Below are 25,818 nucleotides of genomic sequence, written 5' to 3' on the forward strand. Positions count from 1 at the left end.
ATCAGCATTCACATGCTCCTGTTTTATGTAGTGACTGAGTTCCTAAGCATCCATACAATTCATAAAACCTGCCAAAGAGGGTACTGGGTCAGATCACCGAAGGATACCCAGTTTGATATAGAATGTTTTCCCATATACGTCAAACCAAACAGTAAAAGTAACAAAAACTTAAACATTTTCATAAAAGTCTCTCTACACCAATTAGTAAATGTCTCCAAAATATGTGGTTGCACACACAGCCCATGTAGGAGACATTATTGATAAGACACACACAAGAAAGGGTTAAGTTCCTTAAATAATAATGTAAAAAAAAACAATTTAAGGATAAAATAAATATAGAAACTAGTATGATCATAGCTAGGAAAATCCAGGCTCTGGCTAACCCATGTCCTCCCTCTTACCTGTGCAAGGGCAGGGGCTAGTCACATATGTGGGGAGGGCTAGCCCCAAACAGCTTATATTTGTATCGGAGTAGGAGGGGATTAGGCCAGAAAGTGGGCGTGTCTAAACTGCACACCAGGTATTGAGTGCCGTCACCCGAAGAACCTGAAAAACGGCACTTTACCCAAAGTCTTTGGAGGCGAAACACGGAAAGTATGACATCCATTTTGCACCTCTGGGCACACACTTTGGAAGCTAAAAGTTATCTTGGACCAGTACAACTATATCCACTTTCCTTTCAAGACTTACAAAACCAAAAACATCATCCATTGTTTTTATAGAGACCTAACAAAAAAATATAAAAATACTTTGGGTTGGAACGTAGTCTTGTGTAATAAAATTAAAAAAAACATCATATTGCATTTTCTACTTACCTGTTAACTAGTCACATGACCAAAGACTGCTTCCTCTTTAAGGCTGTGGGGCTCCCAGAAACTACAATCGATTGTTTATCGGAACACAGTCGGATAAAATGAAGCAACATTTAATCTATACCAGCACTGCTCTGTGACCAGGACACATTTTATTCATAGGATTATTTGTATTTTTTTTTTAAATTATTACTAGATGTCCCTTACATTTGAAACATTTTTTTTTCTTCAACGTGGAATGCCGCAGCGCATAGCAGCAATTTGTTATGGGAGGTCGATCATTCACAGCTGTTAAAAGTCTTAATAAACTGATATGAACTTTGAACCCAGGCTGTAAATATGTTTTTTTTACTTGAGAGAACTAAACATGAAAAGACTTTATTAAATTATACTAAAACGCTAATGTCCTAGACAATAATAAGCTACATAACGCTATTAAAGATACCCCAGAAGAAAAAAAAATAATTTCTTTTTGGGAAAGAAGACTCTACTTTATACACGCGGTGTGACATGTTGAACACTATAATACTGTCATATCCACCAGCTATTCTAAGCTCTTACTGCTTCGGAGGAACATTTGAGAAGTATAGTATGCCGTTAAGTAAAACTGCTCACAAACTAAATTAATCTGCACTGAGACAGCTAATGTACCTAAAACCTATTTTTTCATAGCTCCGCAGCCTACGTTCCATAAAAAGACAAATGGCAACAATATTACTGCTATAATTTAATATGCAATTTGTCCCATTACTGCAAAGAAAACAATGGTTTTTGAATTCCATTAACGTATGTTACGCTATAATTCATTTTGAATCCAGTTTCTTTATTTAGCCCAAGCCTTTCATGTCCCGTGTATATTTAGCTTTGCTTTGTTATAAAGAGACTGAGAGGCAGCACACACGCTATTTCTGTAAACACATCATGGAATCTGTGGAACTGCTGGAAGGCAGAGGACTGCAGGGCAAGCGCCATGACTGGAGGTGGAAAATAAAGCATCCACGGTCAAACAATAACATGCTATTTCATGAAGTGCCATCAACAGAATGTTTACATCTAATTTATTACAATAAACTGCTAAAACCTTGCGATGCTTGGCTTTCGGTCAAAGTAATTGGTTTTAAGATACAAGCTTTAAATTTATTAACTATTTTACGTCAAGTGAGCTTACTTGTCAACACTTACATCCCTTCTGTTGGTCTCCTCAGAGGTTGACCATACACACTATACACAGCATTTCCCCTACCTATATCTCCCCACTTATCTCCAAATACACTCCTAGCCGGTCCCTCCGCTTATCTGATGATGTTTGTCTACTTTATGCTGTAATATCTACCCCTCAAGGAATGCCCTACCTTTGCATATCTGGTTATGTCTCCAATCCTTCAAAAAATATCCACTTCCTTAAGAAATCCTATTAACTAAAGTACCACATCATAGAGCTGGCCACGATACATTGTTTTTCCAATAAGTTGATAACCAGAAAAGAAAGGAATTTAGCAAAATCTGGATAAAATTATTTTTTTTTACAATATTTGCCGGTGCCTCGTGTGTTTAGGAGATACTAAGATAAACTTGTACCGTATTGATATGGTACATGCCCAGAAATATTTTATATATTAAACAAGAATTTCATCCCTGCTGACAGCTGGCATATGTGTTTTTATGAATTCCAAAGAAACGGTCTTATTCGGCACTGAGACATATTGTGCTTATTATGTACGTGCTAGAAGCCTTTGTGAAATGTTCTCCTTAATTCTCCTTACATTTCACGCTTCATCAAAATCCCAGGGAAGGCTATATGGCATGCACATATACACAATGCCAGCATTATTGGTGAATAGCCTGAATTCTTAAAGACATTTCCCTGATATCTGCATTACTTGAATAGCAACATCAATTGAGTGTTGTTGAGAATGGTCTCGGAGTAGGCTCAGAGTTATGTGTTTAGCGATAGTTAAATATATTTAGAGATAGTTAATCGGTTGAAAAAAAGTCCATCGAGGTGAACCCTTCCAAGCATCTATCTCTCTTGAGCCAGAAACCCCAATGATAACTTAAAAAAAAAATCTTTGTTTGACATGAAATCTCCTCTAACCTTATAGGTTGATGTTTGTAATGATATATTAAAAGATGCCCAGATAGGCTTTCATATTACCCTTAACTATGCTTGTATATGCAAATTATATCCCCATGAAGGCATTTTTCTCCAAAGTAGCTAAGCCCAATTTGGACTGGGCTCTTCCAGTCCTTTAAATTTGTTGGCTGCTTTTTCTGTTTCCATTATATCTTTTTTGGTAAGAACAAGTGCCCAAAATCAATACTGTGGATTCAAGGTATAGTCTTAGGAATGATATATCTCATTCTTATCATGTACACTCATTCCTCTGTTAATACAGAATGGCATCTTGCTTGCTTTTTGCCTGAGCAGTTCTAGAAAATACTCCCAGACCCTTCTCCATAGAGGCTCAGACTTCCGTTAAGCTCCAGTACTGATTTCATTTCAAATGTAATCTGTGAATATTGAGATGTTGTTTTCAGGGCAATGCTTAAGATCAACTCATATCATCATCCTTTTCCAACATAAGATTACATGTGTGTGCACACATGCTATAAACATACTTGCTTAATTCTAACCACACTGACTGCTATGATGCACAGTGCGAAAAATGTGGAAAACCGAAACCACAACTCAAACTATATCTTCACCTATCATTGAAATAAGTATTTTCCATTACAGTTGATACCAATAAATCAAAGACTAGGTTTAGCATTTCAAGTAAAATCATGTGTTTGGTCATTGAACAGAACAGTCAACACTAGTAAATCATACCTCCCAAAGTTTGAAAAGGCCAAAGAGGGCTTTACTGGGACTTTTTAATGTGACTTCATGACCTTCTGGCAGTTATTTATATAATTGAGTAATATCGTGACTTTTAAGGCTGTAGATTTCAGAGATGAGCTCATAACCCAGAAAACAATGTGAGCTCCAAGAAAAGTAGGGCAAAAAGTTAAATGTTGGTGCAAAACCTAAGATATGTGCAAAAATATGGTACATATTACAAAAATGAAGCAATAGTGAACAAAAAAGTATATAAAGAAAAAATATACTCACAACAAAAGGCATACATGACAATGGAAAAGCATCCCAGTGACAAGGAGCTGCTTCTTGCCCAACGTTTCGTCAGAATGTATTTATCAAGGGTGAATATACTGTATTTTTTTTATATATTTAGCATGTTTTTTGCTTATCTTAAAGTGTGCACCTCCCTCTTTTCACTTTTTGCCATTAATTGATGGTCTTTTGGGGGAGGGGGAGTCCTGGGGTGTTGTACCAAGCTTTGCTATTTTATTCTATTATTTTGCATGTGCCTCTTTTTTCTCCAAGAATGGCATCACTTCTTAGTAATTGACACATACTTGTAAAGTGCTTCCATGGTTTTTTTTATAATTGGGTCCCTAGACTGTATGAAAGTGTTTCCCAATAGAGAAATAACACTATATTTTTGATTATAATACTTTTAGCATCTGATAGACTCACTCACAATTACAAAACTATTGAAACATATGGATTCTTTGTTTTAAAGATATCACGTAATCGAATCCATTGTATTCTGCAACTGTTTCATTCTTACAAGGATCTATAAACATGCACACACAAGAGCTCAAGCCCCTCAAATCCTATTTGAGCTCATTCTGCACTGGAAATATTTCTTATTAAGGACTTAAACGGGTTAGATCTCATTCATAACATTGACACATTAACAATGGACTATTTAGCAATCCAAGCAAGAATATGATAACCCAATATGATGGTGAATGAAATCTACATGCAATAACAAAAGCTGTCTGAGGTATCACCTCCAATATGCAGCAATGTGCAAAACATTAATATCAGAGAACACATTTGCCATTCCAGAAGCAACATGAATTGTGTATTTTTCACATTTGCAGATTTAGCCCCATAGTACAAGAAGGAATTCAAAGAAAAACTGCATATAAATTGTGCTTTCACATCTGTAACGAGGTAAGTAACAGTGGGGAACAAGAATTTCACGGCAGGTAAGAATCTCTTGCCCCTCTAGCCTGACCATTCCAATATGTGTTTTACAATTTCTGCGCATATGCTCCATCGATTGAAGAGACCATTTATCTTATCTTATATTTAAGAAGCCAACCTTAAATATTTAGGCTATGATAAGTGGATTTGATATCTGTTATTTTCTAAAGTAATCCTGAGCCTTTTGATTTCTTGCGTACAAAGAATCTCTACCCCCCCCAAAAAAAAAATTTAATAATATTTATAAAAATTATATTAATTGACATGCCACCAGAATCCCTGATAAATCTAATAAAAAATTAAGATACATCTTAAGGAAGACTTTTTCATGAAAAATATGGAAGCCATGACTTACAAAAGATGTAACCACTTAGCAACCCACATGAAAATGTGGTCACTCTGGCACTTCACTGCTTTGCCATATTTAAATAAGTCGCTACTAGGGTTAAGTTAGGCGGGTGGATGTTGCTACTAATGGTGGGGATCCGAGATAGCCTACGAGCTCTAAAGGCTCTAATCTTATCTCCTTATCCTGGGTCCATTATCCCACGCTACTCCACGCTGCTTCTAAGTTTGTTCCGATTTCCTTGTCCCTGGAGTCGCTTGGGTCGAGGACAGGAGACACTGGGGGTGAGAGATAACACCTTCTCCTTGACACATATGTAGCACTTCACACTTGTTTTCTTTTGTTTCTTTTTTTATTGTTTTGTCGTTTTGATGTTTTACACATCCTCGCGAATCGTTGTTTTGTTTCGAGGCTCTACCAAATTACCCTCTCAAAACTTTACATACTTGCTATGTTTTTGATCACACTTTTTCTGTCCTTGGTATATGTATGACTTGCTAAATGGCAACTTGATTCACCTCAGCCAGGGCATTACTTATAATAATTTATGTACTCTAAGAGAGAGGGTTTGGTTGAGCGCTTCCTACATGCGTTCTTCTTCTCTGTTTTTGTTTTTGGTCAATATACGCATGGACGTTTAACACTCTGCTACAGTCAGCCCAGTATATGACATTGACACCTAAATCTCCATATATTGCTTTGTATTAGCTCCTTGGTGAGCTTTCTTTACTTCATACCATGTTTATGTTAAACTTCGCGAAGCTGTCGGATTTCATAATTGTACACCTGTGTGCTGACTTCAATAAAAACAATTAAAAAAAAATAATTAAATAGTATTAATAGTCCGACTGAATGATAACTAAACTGTGGACCTATTGAACTCTACACTGACTTCCCTATAGCGGACTGAGAAGGGAGGCTTATCTAGCTATATAGAGTGATCTCGACTTTGAAATAAACTAGGACTCAAATTCAAATAAATCAGATGATAAAGAAGATAGTATTTGTTTGTGGGAGTATAAGGAGCCCACATGGGATTATTTAGTCTAAAGAACTATAAAATGTAAGGAAAGGTCCCAGTTCTGCTTTAATGGTGGAATCTGTAAAGGCAGATGCCGTGCCCTCCACTTTTCCCCTATACTGGGTCAATATCGTACCCAACTGTTATTTGCCCCTTTAACCACTGAGGATCAGGAGACATTTGTTTCCCTGGCAGTGGGGATTTAGGAGATTTACCTTAAAGTTAAAATAAAACTTTGCTCTGTTAAATTCTATAATTACGCCAAAGAAAAAATTATTGGCAGAAACAAAGTGTCCATGAGTATGGGACTCCTTTTTGCACCCTTGGTGCGCCTAGTCCATTATTTTTTGTTAACTATTGTGAAAACCATCTTAATACTGTGCCCTATGACATGCAGCAGAGAAAAAAAAGGCTTTTAAGATTAAAATAGACATTTAGTATTTCCCCACTGGCATTTTTGGGTAAATCAGTTCATCTACATCAGATAGAGCAGAAAAATAACTTTCCATATGAAAAATGTAGAATCATTCACAGTTTAATACAGTGATAATACAAAAGGATGCACATCTACTACAGTTCATAAGATAAGCACTGGAAGTATATTTATATTGGAAAACATTCATCTTTTATAATTAAGTGCCTTAAAAGAATGGATTTCAATGGTGTCAATAGCACACGGGTAAAAATCACTTAACATTTTTTAATGAATTCAGCATGAGTGATTTCAGTTTTGTGATATTGAAGGAATTAATAGATCAAGGAAGTTTGCACTGGTGGAAGTAAATAATATAAATCATTAAATCATAAAAAATCTATTTCTCCCCAATGTCATACTATTGCATGATAAAAGCCACCAGTTAACCATGGAGGCAGAAATTAAAACAAAGATGATTTAGGGCCCTTGCGGTGGGATTCCATGTTGGGTCCTGGAACTGCCCTGGACATATTCAAGTAGGTCAACTTTGGGTGGGCCGGTCAAGAATATGTCAAAATTATATGTGTCTTGGAAAACATGGCTGATGTGGTCTTCCCATATCTCACTGGGTTATTCAAAGAAGCTAAAACCTTTTTTATATTGGGTCATTCTTTTAAATATCACATTATATAGAAATTATGACTTTTAAAACAGATTACAAAAATACATATAAAAGGGCAGTACATTTTATTTTTCAATAAGAAAACCTTTCTCTTACCAAAGTTTGCACAATGCTGTTGGAAGTGAGGATCCACCGGTGTGTATACCTAATGCCGGCACCCATACTTTTGGACAAAGCAAGCAGGCAGCAAGAAGGGATTGGATGAATTGCAATAAATACAGTTTTGTTTCAAACACTTATGAATACTACTGTTCAAACGTTACTTTTTGCACTAGTGGTAACTGCGTAATTATTTTCCTAAGTGTGAAAAATTACGTTTATTGGCACTTTAATTCCATTGATTTTGAAATCCAATGCTAATGTCTGTTGTGCTCAAAAAATAGATTTAGTGAGAGTCTTGTACTACATTTATAAACGGAAATATCTTATTGGTTGCAATGAAGTTGTTTGTCTTTAATACATGAATAAAGTCTATAAATGTTTTTTTCACCACTTTCCAAAATACATCCAGTTGTTTTCATGTACAACATCATCTTGAAGTATATGGTAAACACCATCAGGATACTTCATGAAAACAACTCAGCATTGCTATAGAGAACACGTTTAACGACAGCGTTGCAAGAATCATGTAAGAGGTTTTCGCAATGTGGTAGGAGGGAGGGACACTTTGTGATCTAATGTATATATTCTGTTCATATTTGAAATAAAAAACCTACACAATGATTCCTTTGGAGTAAAAAGAAGAGGAAAAAACGGGAAAATGAGCTCTATGCTATATATATATATATATATATATATATATATATATATATATATATATATATATATCAGGTTAGTGCAAAATGCCACAAATGCCGGGAGTTTACTTAGCTCCACTATGGTTTGGGATGTGACTGTAAATCCTTGGGTTTTCATCCATTAATTGTCCTGAAAATGCCCTTAAATAATCTTTTGCACATGAATGAATTTTTTTATTAAGAATTTTAATAGCAAAATATACACTACCATTCCAAAGTTTGGGGTCACTTAGAAATGTCCTTGGTTTTTGAAAGAAATACAAATTTTGTTCATTAAAATAACATCAAATGGATCAGAAATGGCGTAGACGTTGTTAAATGTTATACATGACTATTGTAGCTGGATTTTAATGGAATATCTTCATCGATGTACACAGGCCCTTTACCACTCCCATCACTCCTGTGTTCCAAAGGCACGTTGTGTTCACCGATCCAAGTTTAAACGGATCATTAGAAAACTCCTTTACAATAATACTAGCACAGCCAAGTGACCCCAAACATTTGAACAGTAGTGTATATAAATGCTCTCGCACTATTTTTTATACTATGTTTGTTAAATGTGTTCCTTCTATTTATTCAGTTTATTAATTATCCATTATTAAAACGTGCTATGATTTATGTAATGTAATATATCCATTGGTATGTTGTGGCCATTGGCTATTATTCTTGTTGATCTTGGTGATTCAAATAATGCATACAAATAAATTAAGTTAAACAAACAAAAGTAATGATGAACAATGATTCTGGCTCATACTGAGCACAAAATGTGCCAGTTCTGGAAAGGTTTGGCTCCAGCACCCCCCTTGCAGTGCATACCGAAAACGTCTGAGTAATTAAAGGGGTAAGACAATATTCTGGGATTATTTATTAGCGTGTTCGAGCTGGCAGGCTGTGAGAATGTCTGAAAGGCTGCCGAGAGAAGACCAGGAAAAAATGTATTAAACTGACCGCAGTAGCCCACGCCTAAAAAAACATCTGCCACCTGAAAATGATGTTACCGAGAACCCAGCAAGATGGATATTACGACAACTAAGCAGCATGCCTACATGAGCCTAAACAAAAAATCAAGAAACTGTAGAAATGTGATACTGGTGAAATCGGAAAAATGCTGACATTTTGTTTGCTGTTGCACAATTTCCAAACACATTCATTCTCTAAGTGTTGGTGGAGTTCACTCTAGGGTCATTATTTTCCTGAAATAAATCTGTAAGTTATCATCATGGGTATTCAGTAATGTGAACCCAACAACTGCATTCGCATATGGATAAATCGAACATGCAGCATTACAAGCAAGGTTGGTCCTTACAGACTTATTTAGGAAGTGTCGAGTCCGCATCTCAGTTAGCTTCCCTTAAGCTCTTTTCAGTTCAGATAAAATCAGTGAATGTCAACCGAGCATAATATTTTCTCAGAAATTCTTCCTTTTTCCAGGTTGTTAATTTAAACAATGTTTATATGGGCATAAAGTACCCATATATTTAAAAAAAAATATTGCCTGATATTAAGAACATCAGACCACTTATTTTGATTGACAAGGTTCACGTTAGGTATTTAATTAGGGTGTGTTTGAGGAGGATCCTGTGCTCATGTTATAAATCTACAGTAACCTGTTATGTTTTTTTATACACACAAATCTATTTTACTAGAAAACTCTGGGGAGTAAAACACAAAGAAAAAGTGCTGTTTGGTGAGCTTCATTCAAGGTCCATGGTGAAGCCTCACCAAATTTTTGTGGTTTGCATTTTCTGTACTTGCTGGTCATATAAAGGTGAATAAAATCTACTGTGAACTTAATAAAATGGGAGTGATTACAGTCAAAGTGTTCGTTTTTCATCATTGTCACCGGTGAAAACTAGATTTTAAGGCCATGCTGGAGTTGGAGGAGAGCAGCTGTGGCATGTTTTATGCAGTTAATTGAAAAATATGGGAAAATAGAACATCTCAGAACAGAACTCCAGCCAGGAACTTGTGGTGTATGAATGAAAATATATCCTAAACGAATTCCACGGAATGATGTACTAATTTAATTAGAGTGTAACATTTAGTCATATTGTCACATTCCAGTAATGCTGGAAACATTTAATGCAGGAGAATTAAGCCAACTATATTTTCTTTGATTTACACATTAATCAGGTACAAAAAAACCCAGAAAATTAGTGAAGGTGGTACATAATGCAGTGAATGCCGAAATTCTGGAAATTAATTAACAAATTAGAACTAATACAAAAATGCAAAGTCTTGTATATTTCATTATGGTCCCCTGATATTAAATATAAACATTTCAGATACTTGTGGATTTTTGTAAAAGTTTCCCACCTAAGGGAATCACATTGTTTTGACGAGAAAAGATGCCACCCTAATGTTCAGTTTCCATTTGTAGTGTAAGTGCTGCAAACCTTTCATTTAGTTTGGAAGTATGCATGACTTCAATAATCCAGCTAGCAGCTTGTATCTTGGGATCTCAACATTTTGCAAACAGAATTAAATCTTAATATGTTATATTGTTAACCTTATTCTTCTGTATTTTTTTACCATAATGCCACGGACTTAACCTTTGACTGTAGACGTGAACTGAATTAGCCCACGCAACCAAAAAAAAACCTGCAAAAGAGCGAAAATGTAATACATACATTAACCCCTTAAGGACCGGGCTCATTTTTCGTTTTGTACCCTGTGGGACCGCAGCTGTTTTGACACTTTTGTGGTGCTTGTGTTCAGCTGTAATTTTCTCCTCACCCATTTAGTGTACCCACATAAGTTATATATTGTTTTTTTCAGGACAAGATGGGCTTTCTTCGGATACCATTATTTTGATCGTATCATCTTATTTACTATAAAAAAAATAAAAAAAACATGGTGAAAAATTGAAAAAAAACACATTTTATGACTTTTATTTGAAAAATCTTTTACTCACCTAAAAAAGCAAGTAAAAAAACTAGCTAAATAGATTCTACTACTTGTCCTGAGTTTAGAAATACCCAATGTTTTTATGTTTTTTTGCTGTTTTTTGTAAGTTATAGGGCAATAAGTACAAGCAGCGTTTTATGATTTCCAAATCTTTTTTAACAAATCTGGTCATTCTGCCTCCATCTCCTCTTTGGAAGATCTTTGAAGCGGGTTAACTCAATTTAACCCCCTCAAACCATATATTTTTGAAAACTAGACACCCCAGGGTATTCCAAATGCTGTTATTTTAACCCTTTCCATGCACCAATTATAGAACTACACTTTGTCAAACTTTGTAATAGTAATTTTTTTTATTTTTTTTTTCACACAAATTGTACTTTAGTTATAGATATACAGGTTCTGGTATATGTCACTGTAAAACAACCCCCCAATATGTGTTCAGGAACATCTCCTGAGTACAGCGATACCCCACATGCATGGGTTTGTCAGATTGTTTGGCTGGTAAAAGGCTACTTTTGGGGCATGCGTAATCCAGGTGGTCATTTGGTCATTCTGCCTCCATCTCCTCTTTGGGATATCTTTGAAGCGGGTTAACTCAATTTAACCCATTCAAACCATATATTTTTGAAAACTAGACACCCCAGGGTATTCCAAATGCTGTTATTTTAACCCTTTCCATGCACCAATTATAGAACTACACTTTGTCAAACTTTGTAATAGTATTTTTTTTCCACACAAATTGTACTTTAGTTATAGATATACAGGTTCTGGTATATGCCACTGTCAAACAACACCTCAATGTGTGTTCAGGAACATCTCCTGAGTGCAGTGATACCCGACATGTATGGGTTTGTCGGGTTGTTTGAGATTTAAAATGCCACATTTGGGAAGTGCGCTTTTTTTCTCCATTTTGGTCAGTCTGTACCTATGCCCTATCTTTGAGCTTGGCCACTCCAATTTACCCCATCAGCCATTTTTTTTATATATTAGACACCCCTTGGGTATTTGAAGTGCTTTTATTTTAACTCTTTGTTGAGATTTTTGAGAAATTTTAGCACTTGCTCAAAATAATAAACTTTATTTTTTTATTTTATTTTATTTTTTTAATACTTTTTTTATATTTTTTTTACACATTTTGCAATGTACTGGATGGTTCATCTAGTGACATCAGTGCATAATTATTTTTAAATGTTAGCACATTTTTTTTTATTTTTTTTTCCATTTTTTATTTTTTTTTATTTTTTTTTGAATATTTTACTAATCACATAGTGATTAGAAAGCTGGGCTCCATTGACTTGCATGGTTGAATGCAGTACCTGTATTCAACCTGCAAGTGGAGCCAGAGTTCTCTAGAGGGTCTGGAGACCGTCTAGCTAACTCTATCATCTTTATTGTTTATTTTCCCGGGCCGCCGCCATCTTGCTTGATGGCGAAGATCACCGGCAGCTGCGGCTGTGACCGCTCTCCGGAGCGGTCACAGCCCATCCAAAGGTAAGTGTTTGGTGTCGCTGGATGCCTCCTGATCGAGGCATTCCAGCGACACCATTTAAGTTTAGGAGGCGATCGTCGATCGCCTCCTAAACGCTTTTAAAACGGGCGTCCGCCGCCATACAATGTATGCCGGCTGTTGACGCCCCGGGGAGGGGCCAGACATGGCCCCCGATGCCGATCTCGGCGTTACTGAATGCCTCGACATCGAGGCATTACAGTAACGCCGTTTAAGCGAAGAAAGTGATCGTTGATCACTTTCTAAGCTTATTTTATTTTATGACGGTTCAGGACCGTCAAAGGTCATTTAGCGACCTTCATGTCATGACGGTCCTGAACCGGCAAAGGTCGCGAAGGGGTTAAATAAATAATTCCCCAAATCTATGAATGAAAAACAAAGATAACAAAGAGTGTATAGGAAAAGTGTGTATGAGATAATATATGATTGATGAATAAAAATAATTAAATTAATGATTGATAGTCATATGAAACACATTTGAGATGCTTACCAAGAACGCACAGCGGCTTCATAGCTGGTCCTACGCACCGTCCCCACTTGGGAGCATCTCAAGTTTTAGCTTTCTTGTGTCATTACAGAGGAAAATTCTCATATCATATAATCAGCATATCAGTGTAATCCTGCCCGCAAGAGCTGTCCAGAACTGAAATGTAAGGCAAATTTCGCCTGCACTAGGAGACCAACAACTCCACATATATGTCTCGGTCAAAATTGTTTTGTATTGTATTGATGTCTAGTCAACCTACAGATGATAGATAATGGATGAATGCAATGGTGGATAGATGAAGAAAGAATCTCTATCTATATCAAGTTCAAACATTCTGTCCTGGTTTCCTAATTATTATTATTTGTTTTATGTCACGCCATCATATGCGGCAGCCCTGTACAATGGGTTAACATGACATAACATGTAGTGCATAAAATAAGAATTGAATATACAGAAACAAGAGGTAAGGAGGCTCCTGCTCAAACAAGTTTACAATCGAATTGCTAATCAAATCTCCAAGAGTCCAGTGCTTATCGTGCTGGTCAATGAAGTATAAGGGAAGACCCAGTGCCCTGTACCTCACCTGAGGATTACTTCTGATTATAGAATATGGTACAAGTTAGAAAAGAGATGGCTCTTTGAATATTAGGGAGTGCTGAAAAAAATTCAGCTGAATATTCTTATAGCCACAGAGCATGTGGCAGTATTCCTGGTCTGGATAGGTCAACATGGCAAACAAACGCCAGGATAGCCCCCAAAAATGGTCTGGGCGGCTTAAGATGGCACATACAAAGGCATTTCAAAACAATCCCTGCCCCTGACAATTGATTGTTGTGCTAAGTGGAAGATGAAGCAAGGTAGCTGTCTGCGCTCCATACTCACTGCTCCAGGCAGTAGATGTTGGGTTACCACATCGGCAATGTGAAGATAGTATAGACCCGATTTTCGGTAAGCAGCCACCAGGGGGCTAAACAGTTCTTAGGGTTTGGGAAGATTTTTCCTTTATACTTCCTATACGTGATTTTGAAATATTTTAGTTTTCTCAACCATTTCTAAAAGTGACATTCATTCTGGAAGCTTGAAGCCCATTTTATAAAAATGACAAAACTAATATATAGCTAGATAACACATGATTGATGAATAAAAATAAGAGTCGTAAATTAAATGATATTTTGATGTTTAGTCAACCTACACAGTATAGATAATGGATGAACATAATGATAGATGAACAAAATGATGAAAGAACTTAAGCATGACGGAGAAGGACCTTTCCTATAACACTGTCCTCCTTGCGGTTTGCACAACCAAGTGAAGCGTGAGCCACGAGGTAAGAAGCATTAGCGGAGCTAGCAGCCGCGCACACCTCCACCTTCAGACTATGGTTGCTGTGGAGGGACTCAAGAAACAGCTTCTGTGGACCTAAAGATACGTCTGGGGCCAGTTTCTTTTGCCACAGCCCTGTTCTAGTGCAGTGTAATCCATCCTTTCTTGAAACTTCTTTTTTTCTTGTTTCGTCTTGGATCAGGGCTCAAAATCTGTTTCGTTTTGACAATATACCTCAATATTCTGTAAGGTTTCTGGTGCTGCCTTTACAGGATATACAATGATTACATCTACAGGCAAGCCCCATTACCTCAACTCTTAAACACTTTTTATTTCTCATTCACTCATATTCCCCAGAAAGGAACTATGCTTTGATGGTTACAATCTTCCCAAAACAAAGTGCAGTGGTGTAAGAATGAAAATTACCAATTCATTTTCTTAGAGATAAAGATAATTACCAATGAGACTTACTGTTAATATATATATATATATATATATATATACTGTATATATATATATATATATATATATATATATATATATATATATATATATATATATATATATATATATATATATATATATATATATATATATATATAAGCTGTTTCAAACTAAAGACACTGACTTAATGGATTTCTAGCCAAAATACAACTGGATATCCATATTTAACTATTCCTAATAAATTGTGGAAAAAGGACTGTTGCTCACACAGTATTAAAACCTGCAGGATAAAAGAGATCTTGTTTGGCTGGCAAGCTGCCAGTCCAGACAGAGATGCCAGGGGTCCCCACATATCGCTCAGGAAAAAAATCAACATATTTAACTCCCACACCAGTGTTTGCTCCATCCAGATCTTCCCTCGTTACTCACCAACAATGTTCTGAAGCAGAAATGTGTTGCTCAAGTTTCAACAATGCTAGGTCTTATATGATCCAGAATCAGAGAGGGGATCACACAAAAAAACACAGAGGCATCATATACCATGAAGGCCTCCCGATCATGATCCTTCCTCTCATATTAAGACAGCCGAGGACTACAATATATATATATTCGGGTTCTTTACTAATATTTGTCAAATCCAATCCAAAAACATCAACCCTCCTAACAAGTATATTTATTTCATACATTAAGGGGAAGGCCAATTTTTGAACTAATATTTTACTCACCAACAAATGTGAGCAGAACAACCAGCAAAAGAATGAAAGCGCAGATGCATGGGATGAGTATTAGCAGCAAGAGACGGAGGTACTTGGCAGATGCCGGCTTCTGAGAACAGCCATCCCCCATATTATCTTCATCTGCTCCAAAGACCTGAGAAACAGAGGAAGAAAAAAGCAGATTACTGTTATCAAGTGCATTTGGTTCCAGGAATAATTTTAAACAGCTGCTATCTGATACATAATAACCATTGGCCGACAGTTAACCTGTTTGTAGCCATGGACCAGCGATAGCATGTGAATGTGCGGCACTTTTCTCACAAACCATTAAATATATTTTATTGTCCTAACACTTCACCCATACCCCAGTGGACTTCAGGATTTCTAGTAAGTCTAGCAATGAGAATAGTATGACTACAGCTGTCTGACACACAAAGAGTTAAAGAAAAAACACTTTCATTTTCCCCAACTCTTGTCTAACCCTAAGAGTAGATTAAGTGTATATCTCTGTAGCATATTGATGAAGTTAGAAACAATTTATGCCTATATGCAAATAGGAGTGAGGATAAGCTCTGATATAAGTGGAGAGCAGGCAGAAGATATTTAGTTGCAGAATGCAATGTCTATTTTAAGATCCATTTACAATTATTTACATAGCATGCAACTGATCTCCCTTTCCTCTAGTACGTGAGATGGAGAAAAAAGACCACTGTGCTATTTATAAGAGGGAAACACCATCTATTACATATGGAATGGTGTCAGACTATAAAAATTATACGATGGACCATGAATTCCATTTAGAAGAGAGGAAGCCCAGAAGTGTTAACACCAAGGAGGCTTCACAAAGCATCTGAGGTTTACAGCAATGTGGTTGGTAAGAAACATTTAACATTTATAAACCCACTTAATGCTGTAATTTCACATAAACACAATGGAATTCTTCAGATGCCAAGCTGCTCATAGAATAAATGTAAAACATAAACTTATAAAAATTATATATATATATATATATAGAGAGAGAGAGAGAGAGAGAGAGAGAGAGAGGGGCATGTATATTGCACACACTCTCTTCATTCAAGTTTTCCCAATACTACACCCCAGGAACCTAAATTTCACTGTACAAATCACTGTACCAACAGCTAAGCCAACAGTTGCCACATTGGCCAATTTGTCCAGGACCATGTTGTTGACCACCACTTATAATACTTGGGAACTTTTAGGCTCCGGTTAACGACTCTTGCAGGATGTGGCCAGAACTACCCACCAATGTTGCAGGACACACTCATTTAAGAGTAAATAATTTCCGCTATCCAGGGTAGAAATCCTAGCACTCTGGGTCCTAAATATGCATTGTCCAGAACAGTATCCTGCACTCTGTCAGCATATACCATTCAGGTATAGGGGTTTGGGGTCCCTTAGTAATTTCTTTGTTTTATACATTTTATATACAGTATATATACATACATATAAATATATATTGTATATACAGTATATATACATAAAGATACCATATATGGTATTTAAATGTTTAACACACACAAATAATCCACCCTCTTAGCTTAGGTTACTCAGCTGTTCTAAAACAGCTCTTTATGGTATTAGAACTGACTTGCATTAAGGACCTAAACTGTACAAGATGGAGAATTCTAAATCATAGTATATTAAATGATACATGTGCAAGCAATCACATAGCGTTATTAACCGCGGTATACACACAGCAGGATGCAGAACTACCCATATTTACTGGTGAGACGTGAAGCACCAGTAAAATGTGGAAACAATAATTAAATGCGTCTTCACATAGGAAACAGCCACCAATTTAGACTACTATTACAAAGAACAGTATCCGAACAAGAACATGAAATCAGTACACTTACATCCATGATACATTGTACAGATGGCACTGATATATGAGCATGGATGTATGCGCAGAGATCTACCCATCCATCCTTTAATCCAAGGTGAGATAAATATCAGGCACCAAGTAGCCATGGGTCCTACAATTTTATAGCTGGCACATAACTTCTTTAGCTATTTTATAGTGATCTCTGTAGAAATATCCTATGATTAGGCCTGGACACCCCATATATGAAGCAAATGTTGACAGGTCACTTATGTTTGTTGCCGCTCATGTGGCAAATCTAATTCCTTATTGTGCGGGTGCAGGCTGGATACACATGGCCTCACGGTGCAAGAGTGCAAGGTTTAAAGTGCCAGGCCGATTTTAATCTTCAGTCTGGCCCTGCTATCCTGTCCATACTAGCTCCTACAACAACTGACCAGTTATTTGTCCTCTATTTAAACATTTATTCAAAGAGCACAATCTAAGCTCCATTATCTTAAAACAGAAAAGCAAGGAAAAAACAAATGGTGACAACTACAGCTGGGACCATTTGGGTCCATGGGTCCTTGCTCTGCTCTGTTCAGCTTTTACGGTTATTTTTGTTAACACCAGCGGAACTACACAGGTTTACACAATGTACTCCAGGTAGACACACAACAACCTATTCTCTGCTTGGCTAATGTTTATTTCCAAATGGGGCTATATGTAGCCATATTAACTATTTGTTACTTAGATTATTTGGATTTAAAGCAACACTTTCACCAAGTAGACTTCATCAAGTGGCATTTCACACACCGATTGTCCCGTTTTACCTTGACAGACAAGATAAGGACAGCAGCCATTATCAATTGTGTGTGTGCTGAATATTGAAGCGACATCCTCCTAGCTAAGGGGTCTGGCTTAGCATAGCCCCTTTTGCTCCATTGCTAATATACTCTTATATCTTGTATATTTAAAAGTGCTGTTCCACTTAATCTTCTGCCAGGAAAACATAATTGTCGTGTGATATTTAAGAAGGAAATGATAGGTGTCACGTTCTGCCCAGGCTGCGGAGCTGAATATCTGTCCTGCTTTAGTTTCCCTATTTTGCTTTGATCCATTCCTGGATTTCCTTTTGCTTTGTTCTATTTTACATTCCTTGCTTCTGCTCCGGCTCTTTGCTTCAGCTCTGCTTCCTTTATTAGGTGTGCCCCACCTGTGTGTTCTGTTTGTCTCAGTCTGCAGTCTGCAGTCTAAGGTATGTCTCAGTGCTGTGTGTGTGGTTTTTGTATCTTTGTCAGCAGGGATTAGCGTTAGGACCCACCGTCATTGGAGTACTTTGGCGTAGTGGTGGGCTAAGCATACTATGGCCATATCATGTGACGAAATCTCCAATAGTTATCTTGTAGTCCTAGGCTAGTTTCTGTATTCATGTTTGTCTGTCTTTTATGTACCTTTGCCCTTCTTCCTTGAATCATCTGAGGATTCCGGTTCCTCTCTCCTCTCCCCATGTCCCAGTTAAGATTTCCTATCCTTGCTTAAAGGAAGAAGCGTCCGAGGGTTCCGGCTCCTCACTCCTTCCCCTGTGTTCCTTGCCTTCTTCCCTGTCCTTTGTTGTGCCCTGTACCATGTATGTCTTGTCAGGTTATGTTTATTCCTTGTCTTGTGCCTGTTTATGCTTTGCGCTAATCATTTCTTGTTTCTAGCCACTTCTCATGTATATCCTATATCATGTTTCTTGCCTGGTCTCCCTTTGCTGTGTTATGTGTCTGCTACATTAACCCTTTGCTTAGTCTTCATTCTCCCAGCCTGCAGCATCCTGCTCGTGATCTATGTGCTATGCTTCATGCCTGCTCCAGGGTGCCTGCAGGATTCGTTTTGTTTGGACTACATCTGCTGCCATATCAGGGCTCTGGTGTTTGGCTGCACTAACCTAGTTGCTCAACGCCTGGGTGAGTGTGGTCACCCTGCAACCTGGCCCTGCCCCAGACTCCACTGCTGCATCGTGACTCCTGCAATCAACCATCGGGCGCGCTGGGTCCTTCCAGTCACCAGCTTGGACCCAGTCCGTGACAATAGGTTGTTAACATAGAAAATTAAAAGCTTCTATGTGTACACCTTTAGAGAAAAGAATAAAAAAGAATAAAATGATTTACTGATTGGGCTACGTGGAATAGATGCATCCCCAAAGAGAGTATGAAACACCAAAAGAAAAAATATATGAGCCGACTAATTGAGCATGAAGCCACCTAGGAAGTCATTTGGCTGACTATCAAGACCAGTAGAGCCAGACAGATCCGAGACAGGCCGAATGAAGTGTCCACTAACAAAATCTAAACAGAGTCAATTACTGTGGAATTAGAGATGACAAAATAATCTCATCATTTTTCACTCTGGAAATCTCACAGATGGCAGACAGTACTGGGGAAAGAATTAAACTGTTACCAAACAATTATAGTGATTTAAAAAACAAAAAAGCAATGAATCGTCTTGGGTGTAAACTTTAAATTAAATTAACGTTTCAATAAATTGCATTAAAACAAATTATCGAATTTGGAAGTAAATGTCACATGATTATAAAACCTCATATTTGTGGATAAAAGGTTAAATAACTGATCAAACATTGAAGATACAGTATTTCAGAATTACTATCTGTTTTTATATATATTTAAACTCAAATTATGTGATTAATTAATTCACATCAAGCATGCATAAAAACAAGTTCTCCACACTGAAAATCCATTGTAAGCTTGCTTGCCAGGGAAAACATGTTTGATCTATTAAATGTTCTTTACACAAATCTGTCTCATTTTTATAAACAGACATGCATCCTAGAAAGGCAAGGACTCATTCGCCCAGAGGCTGTCACCTCAGTGGGTAACCACATCACTCTTACAATTAATTAACTCATTTAATGTTAACATAGCTACGTTCTCTTCCAAACAAATGTAGAACATAATAGGGAATGAAAAAAAAATCAAAGAAAATGACGCATAATAAAAAAAAGGCATACATGTTAAAAACGAGCCAGTCTTTTATGATGAACATAAAATAACCATTCTCTGACATGGTTTGTTGATGGAGTACGTGGCATAAACGTAACAACGTGGTAATGAAAAGGCGTGTAATATTGGGAGATGATATGCCATCAGTAGGACATGTGTGTTGGACATAGTTTCCACTGGCTGTACAGAAGATTCATTTGATACATTTCAAACATTAGAAATTAGAATGGACGCTTTTTAAGATCAGAGACAATCCGTGCAATGACATGAATGCAATACATCTGGGAAAGCCACACCACTGAACTAAAATGGATAAGACTTATTCGCGAGGGGTAAAATTGCATACTCATAACGAGAAGGTCAAGGTAGCTTCACAGTCCACCTTCATTATGTGGTGACCCCTTATGTGGCCCACAGTGGGCTTCTGGTCATCAAGAGATTAGAGGATGTACTACAGACAAAGGGATGTTTTCCTTACGATTGGATGTTCTTGTCTGTGTGGGATTCTTTAGATGCACTTTGGAGGTTTGTTACACGCGCATAATGTTAATGTGCTACAGTTTCAGTAATCTAAAATATGGCTGAATTACCAGCCTTTTTAACAGATCAAAGAAGCACTTGTATCTGCCAATACATTGGTTAAAAATTACTGAAGATCTGATCTGTACATAACATATATATAGCATATGTTAATGTTAAGTTTTAGTAGTAATTCCACAGAGAGAATTTACCTCTTCAGATGTAGATAAACAAATGCACAAGTTATTCTTGTTATTCAGTGGCTTATACTGTAGTGGACTGGTGACATCTGAATGATGCTTTGGTAGTCATCGTAATAATTATATATATAATAATTATATATATATATATATATAATTATATGTCTTTAGTACCACATTTATTTACTTGACATAAACTAAATTTTTGCATCCATAGGTAACACATCTGTATATATATATATATACAGATGTGTTACCTATGGATGCAAAAATTTAGTTTATGTCAAGTTATGTTTTATGGGTGCAATTAGTTGGAGTTAGAGGTTAACAGAAAATGATTTATAAGCATTCTATCATTCACAACACACTCATCACAATGCTATTTATCAAAGTCAGCCAGGTGTTGGGACGATAGACAGCAGCAGCCCCTCTTCAACTGCAGTCATCCAGCACCTACGATTACTTTATCGTGTAAAAGGCAGATACACTTTAGTGTGACACTGCAAGTGAGTTTTAAGGAACACAAAGTGTCAGTGATCTTGTGTCCAGCAGAAAAGCTTCTTCATATCTGTTGGTGTACAGAACAGGCACTTCAGTAAGTCAGTTTCCTTTAACACCTTGCAATCACCAGATCACAGTCCTGGTGGCACAGACCCTTCAGCTATGTATCGCCAGTGCTTAGGGAGTTTAGACCAACATAAACCTTGACATTAGCATTGGTAAGGTCATCTCAACTTGCTTTACGTCTGCTATACGTTAGGACGAGCAAGTTGGTACTAAAGGTCAAACTATGAGCAAGCTTTTTTACTTCATGTAAATGAAGATTTGGTGCTCTAGGTTGACCTCTTCAAGTATCAGGTGAAAGAGCAATACTTTTCTCCTCTGCTACCTTTCCTGCTAAGTTTGAGTTTGGATAGCGTGTCCTCCCCACCCCCAGCCTGCCTATATAGAAAAGGGAAAGGGCATGTGGACTGAGGTTTATTGTAGAAAGTATTAAATATAAGTAGACTTGAGTGTTTGTGCAACATTTTCTTCTCATATATCTCCCCAGGGTTGCCATGGAAACAAAAAATAATCATAGAGGAAGTTGAATTAAAATGGCGAGATTCTCCTCCTCTTAGTGGTTGGCCCCCTTTAACTATACTTTTTAACTTATTTTGTGTTATTTTAAAGAATCAAAATTTTAAGAAAAAAAACTACTTGGTCAAAGTGACCAATATTAACCCTTTGCAACTAGAACCCTGGCGTTTGGAAGCCGTGATAGAACACATTCGCAATCTGATCCAAGCCGATTGGCTGAAATACACAGTAGGACAGCTATAGAAAACAAGTGTGCCTCACCAGATAAACCTTGTACACCTCGATTTCTGAAGTCTTCAGGAAAGAAAAATAACCTTGGCCACTGTTATTTCCATAGTTTAATGGCTCTTTAAACTGGAATAACAACCACCCACTGACTTGTTCAACATCCATCCACAGAACCCTTAGGTCACAAAAGTATACTCAAGAAAGCTGGAGTACTTAAAATAACATCAAAAGAACACATTTGGAAAATGATTTCAAAACATCCATAGTACCCAATTTAGATTTCTAAAGCAAACAGTAATAGCAGTGATAAGCAAACCAGTTCAGCGGTGAGAAAACTAAAAATAAAACACAAAGAAGCTGTTGTTTAGATGGACATGGGTCCTTTGGTTTCTTTCCAAAATTTGATTAACTTCTTCTAATATTATATATTAAAATTAGCCACTATCGTATAATTAAAAGGACATGAAATATGATCAGGAAACAGCCAAAGCCACATTTTGTTACATGGCAAGAAATATCTAGTGGTTTTGGGAGTAAGCAGAAAGCTATTTTAAGATATTCTCATTGTAAAAGGCTGTCCCCCTCTAATGTCCTGGATCCGTATAATTGTAAGACTCATTTATTTGGAAATTTTCTTTTAAAGTGCCCAATTTTTCCAGGTTTAATTTGCTGATGCCCTATTAGGTTCCTATTAGGTGCGCCGCTGCTCAATGGGCCGGTAACATGGAGATCCAGGGAGTTGATACAGATCTCCGCAGCATAGGTTTTCATGCTTCACCAGGCTATAGGAGGTTAAGCAAATGTCCAGATTCGGACAGTCACAGATATAGTTGGTGGTAACTGTCCTAATTAATATTCCAAAAATTATCTACTGTTTGCTATGCATGGCTAGGACAGGGCAAGAAACACTACAGATTTTAAGCTTGTTTACTGTGGGGGGAAGCTTCCTGTGTCATGGTATACATCCATCTACTTCAATGCCATTAGTAGTACATGGAAACACTATGATATATGTTACTTGTTATGTCCTGTTTATCCACTGCTATGACATACAGTACAATAATAATCATCATAATAATAATAGATAAGCCATGAAATAGATATATATATATATATATATATATATATATATATATATATATATACTGTGGGGGAAGCTTCCTGTGTCATGGTATACATCCATCTATTTCAATGCCATTAGTAACACCTGGAAACACTGGAAATTTTTAAATTACCGGTACATTTTGTCACCTACACATTTCCTAGCATATTAGGGAAAGGTTCAAGGAGGGTTTTCCCCTACCTTTTAGTTAAATGTACACTTGAAAGGGGACTCTTGTTTCATTTGCTATACAGTGTATTGACGGTCGAGTTAAGAAAGATGCATGTCAAGGCATGATACAACGACTTATGAAAGCCCACTTCTGATGAGTTTCGCCTGAAAAGCTCAAATGACCCTATATATAATGCATAGCTAAGTCATGTCACTGTGATGTTTAGTGAATAAACAGGTTTTGTGAGGACACAGAACATATTATTGATAATATATTAATCAGATGATTTGTTATTAGCCATTGTGCACTGAATTGGACCCCCATGATTTAATGCAGGGACGTCCAACATGCAGCCCGCGAGACCCCGTGAGATCGGCAGCCAGGGCAACCGGGATCACAAGAGCCCTGCTACTTACCTGTGGGAGGGTCTTTTGTACTGCACAGAACCCAGCATGTACTGGCTGACTAGGTTTCAGCCTTTACTGGTTGCCTGGGTATGATAGGAGTGTGATTGCTGTTAGCAATCACACTCCTATCATGCCAAGTCATATTGCTGATTTTTTTTGTCCAATTGTGGTATGTTACTTGCTTTTATTAAAAATGTGGGGGGGTTACTATTTTTAAAGGTGGGGGGTCATTTTCAGCTAAATGAACCCTGAATTTTCGGTTTTGGTCCAGAATTTTCATTTTGGTGCATCCCTAGAATAAATAGAACTATTTCATTTTTAACTATCCTGAATCCTGAATTTGTAGTCACAAAACATTCTAGGCCCAGAAATCAGTGAGAGGAAAAGTAAGGGTTTTGTGTCATTTACTTTATTTTAATCTGCATATTTTATTAAAGGCCATATTTTCTCGCAGTGAAAAATGACTGCGGCCCGCGCACGTATACAATTCTGATGAAGTGGCCCACTGCAGAAAAAACTTGGACACCCCTGATTTAATGGAAAAGCTTAAATCGGATGGGTTTTTATAAAGCAAACATTTATTTATCGTATGCTTCCACTTGCAGATACTAAGTAATACGAATAGATTTAACAAATCCCAGATTTCAAACTAATTGGAAACATTTGTGCTTAAGAAAGGCCACATTTTTATTATTTAAACAAGGACATTAATTACATCTGAAATAAATCTGCACATGCTTAATCTGGGATAATTTAAGCTTGAATTAAACATACTATTTATTAAAAACTACGAATAATTTCAGAGAAGCATCTTCAATAGAGTTTTAATATGTTGAAAATGTCAAAGAAACAAAGAAATGACCTATGGGATGCCTGACACATTTTCTTAGAAAAAGCCTAAATTCAATAGCTTTTTGAAAGTCATAATCTGTAGCCACTTTTACTTTTCAGCTGCAGGACATATTTATTGTGCATAGTATATTCTCTTGGGTTGGAACAAAGCGAGACTAGATTTTAAGAGATCTATTACACATATGTTCCATAAAAAATAAGAATAGACAACCGGGTTGCCATATCAGCCATTTTTCCTGAACACATCTAGCTTTTGCATGCTGCTGACCGTCACCTTTAAAGTCTTTCCCTTCATTAAGGGCGATGAATACACTTGATTAAGTAATGTATTCCCTTCTGTGAGTTTATACATCCCACAAGCTACAGGTCAGCATTACCAGTGGTAGTCGGCAACATTGAAAAATTAAACATGTCCAGGAAAAAATGGCCGATATGGCAACCCCAACATGGAAGCTGTAGACATTGTAGATCTGCGTTGGAGATGCTGGTGAGAGGAATCATATAAGTGGTCTATGCATATGATGACTACATCAGCCATGTTTCCAGGACATAAACTATACAATTAACATGTTGATGACCAGCACATGTAAAGAGCTGCGGTATGTGGGATTTAGGGCAGCACTTTAGATGTGCTGGTCATCCTATATAGGTATGAATATGCTACTGTGCCTATAAGTGATATAACTTCTGCTAATGCTGCTATCATTGCCATTATTAGGGGTTATCCTCAGTCTTTTAAAGCAACTATTCAGAATGTTAATTTCCCTAACAGGGACTGGCTTAGTTTGCTATGTATATAGCTCAGCAAATTGTTTTGGAACACGTTGTCCTAGAAACTTGGCCATCATCAATAGACCTTAGAAATACGCTGTTGGGCAACCGTAATATATACCAACATGTAAGTGATATCTAGCACT

The 25,818-nt window shown here is 37.0% G+C and overlaps 1 protein-coding gene across 1 annotated transcript in view; it reads right to left on the reverse strand.

The window, feature by feature from the left end:
• CORIN (corin, serine peptidase) overlaps nt 1-25,818 on the reverse strand; it is a 95,475-nt gene that overhangs the window by 59,385 nt on the left and 10,272 nt on the right. Inside the window, exon 2 of the mRNA XM_053458426.1 lies at nt 15,524-15,668. Coding sequence (XP_053314401.1) covers nt 15,524-15,668 — 145 coding nt within the window. The remainder of the gene's footprint in view (nt 1-15,523; nt 15,669-25,818) is intronic.

The sequence above is a fragment of the Spea bombifrons genome, chromosome 1, assembly GCF_027358695.1.
Source record: "Spea bombifrons isolate aSpeBom1 chromosome 1, aSpeBom1.2.pri, whole genome shotgun sequence".
NCBI classification, from domain to species: domain Eukaryota; kingdom Metazoa; phylum Chordata; class Amphibia; order Anura; family Pelobatidae; genus Spea; species Spea bombifrons.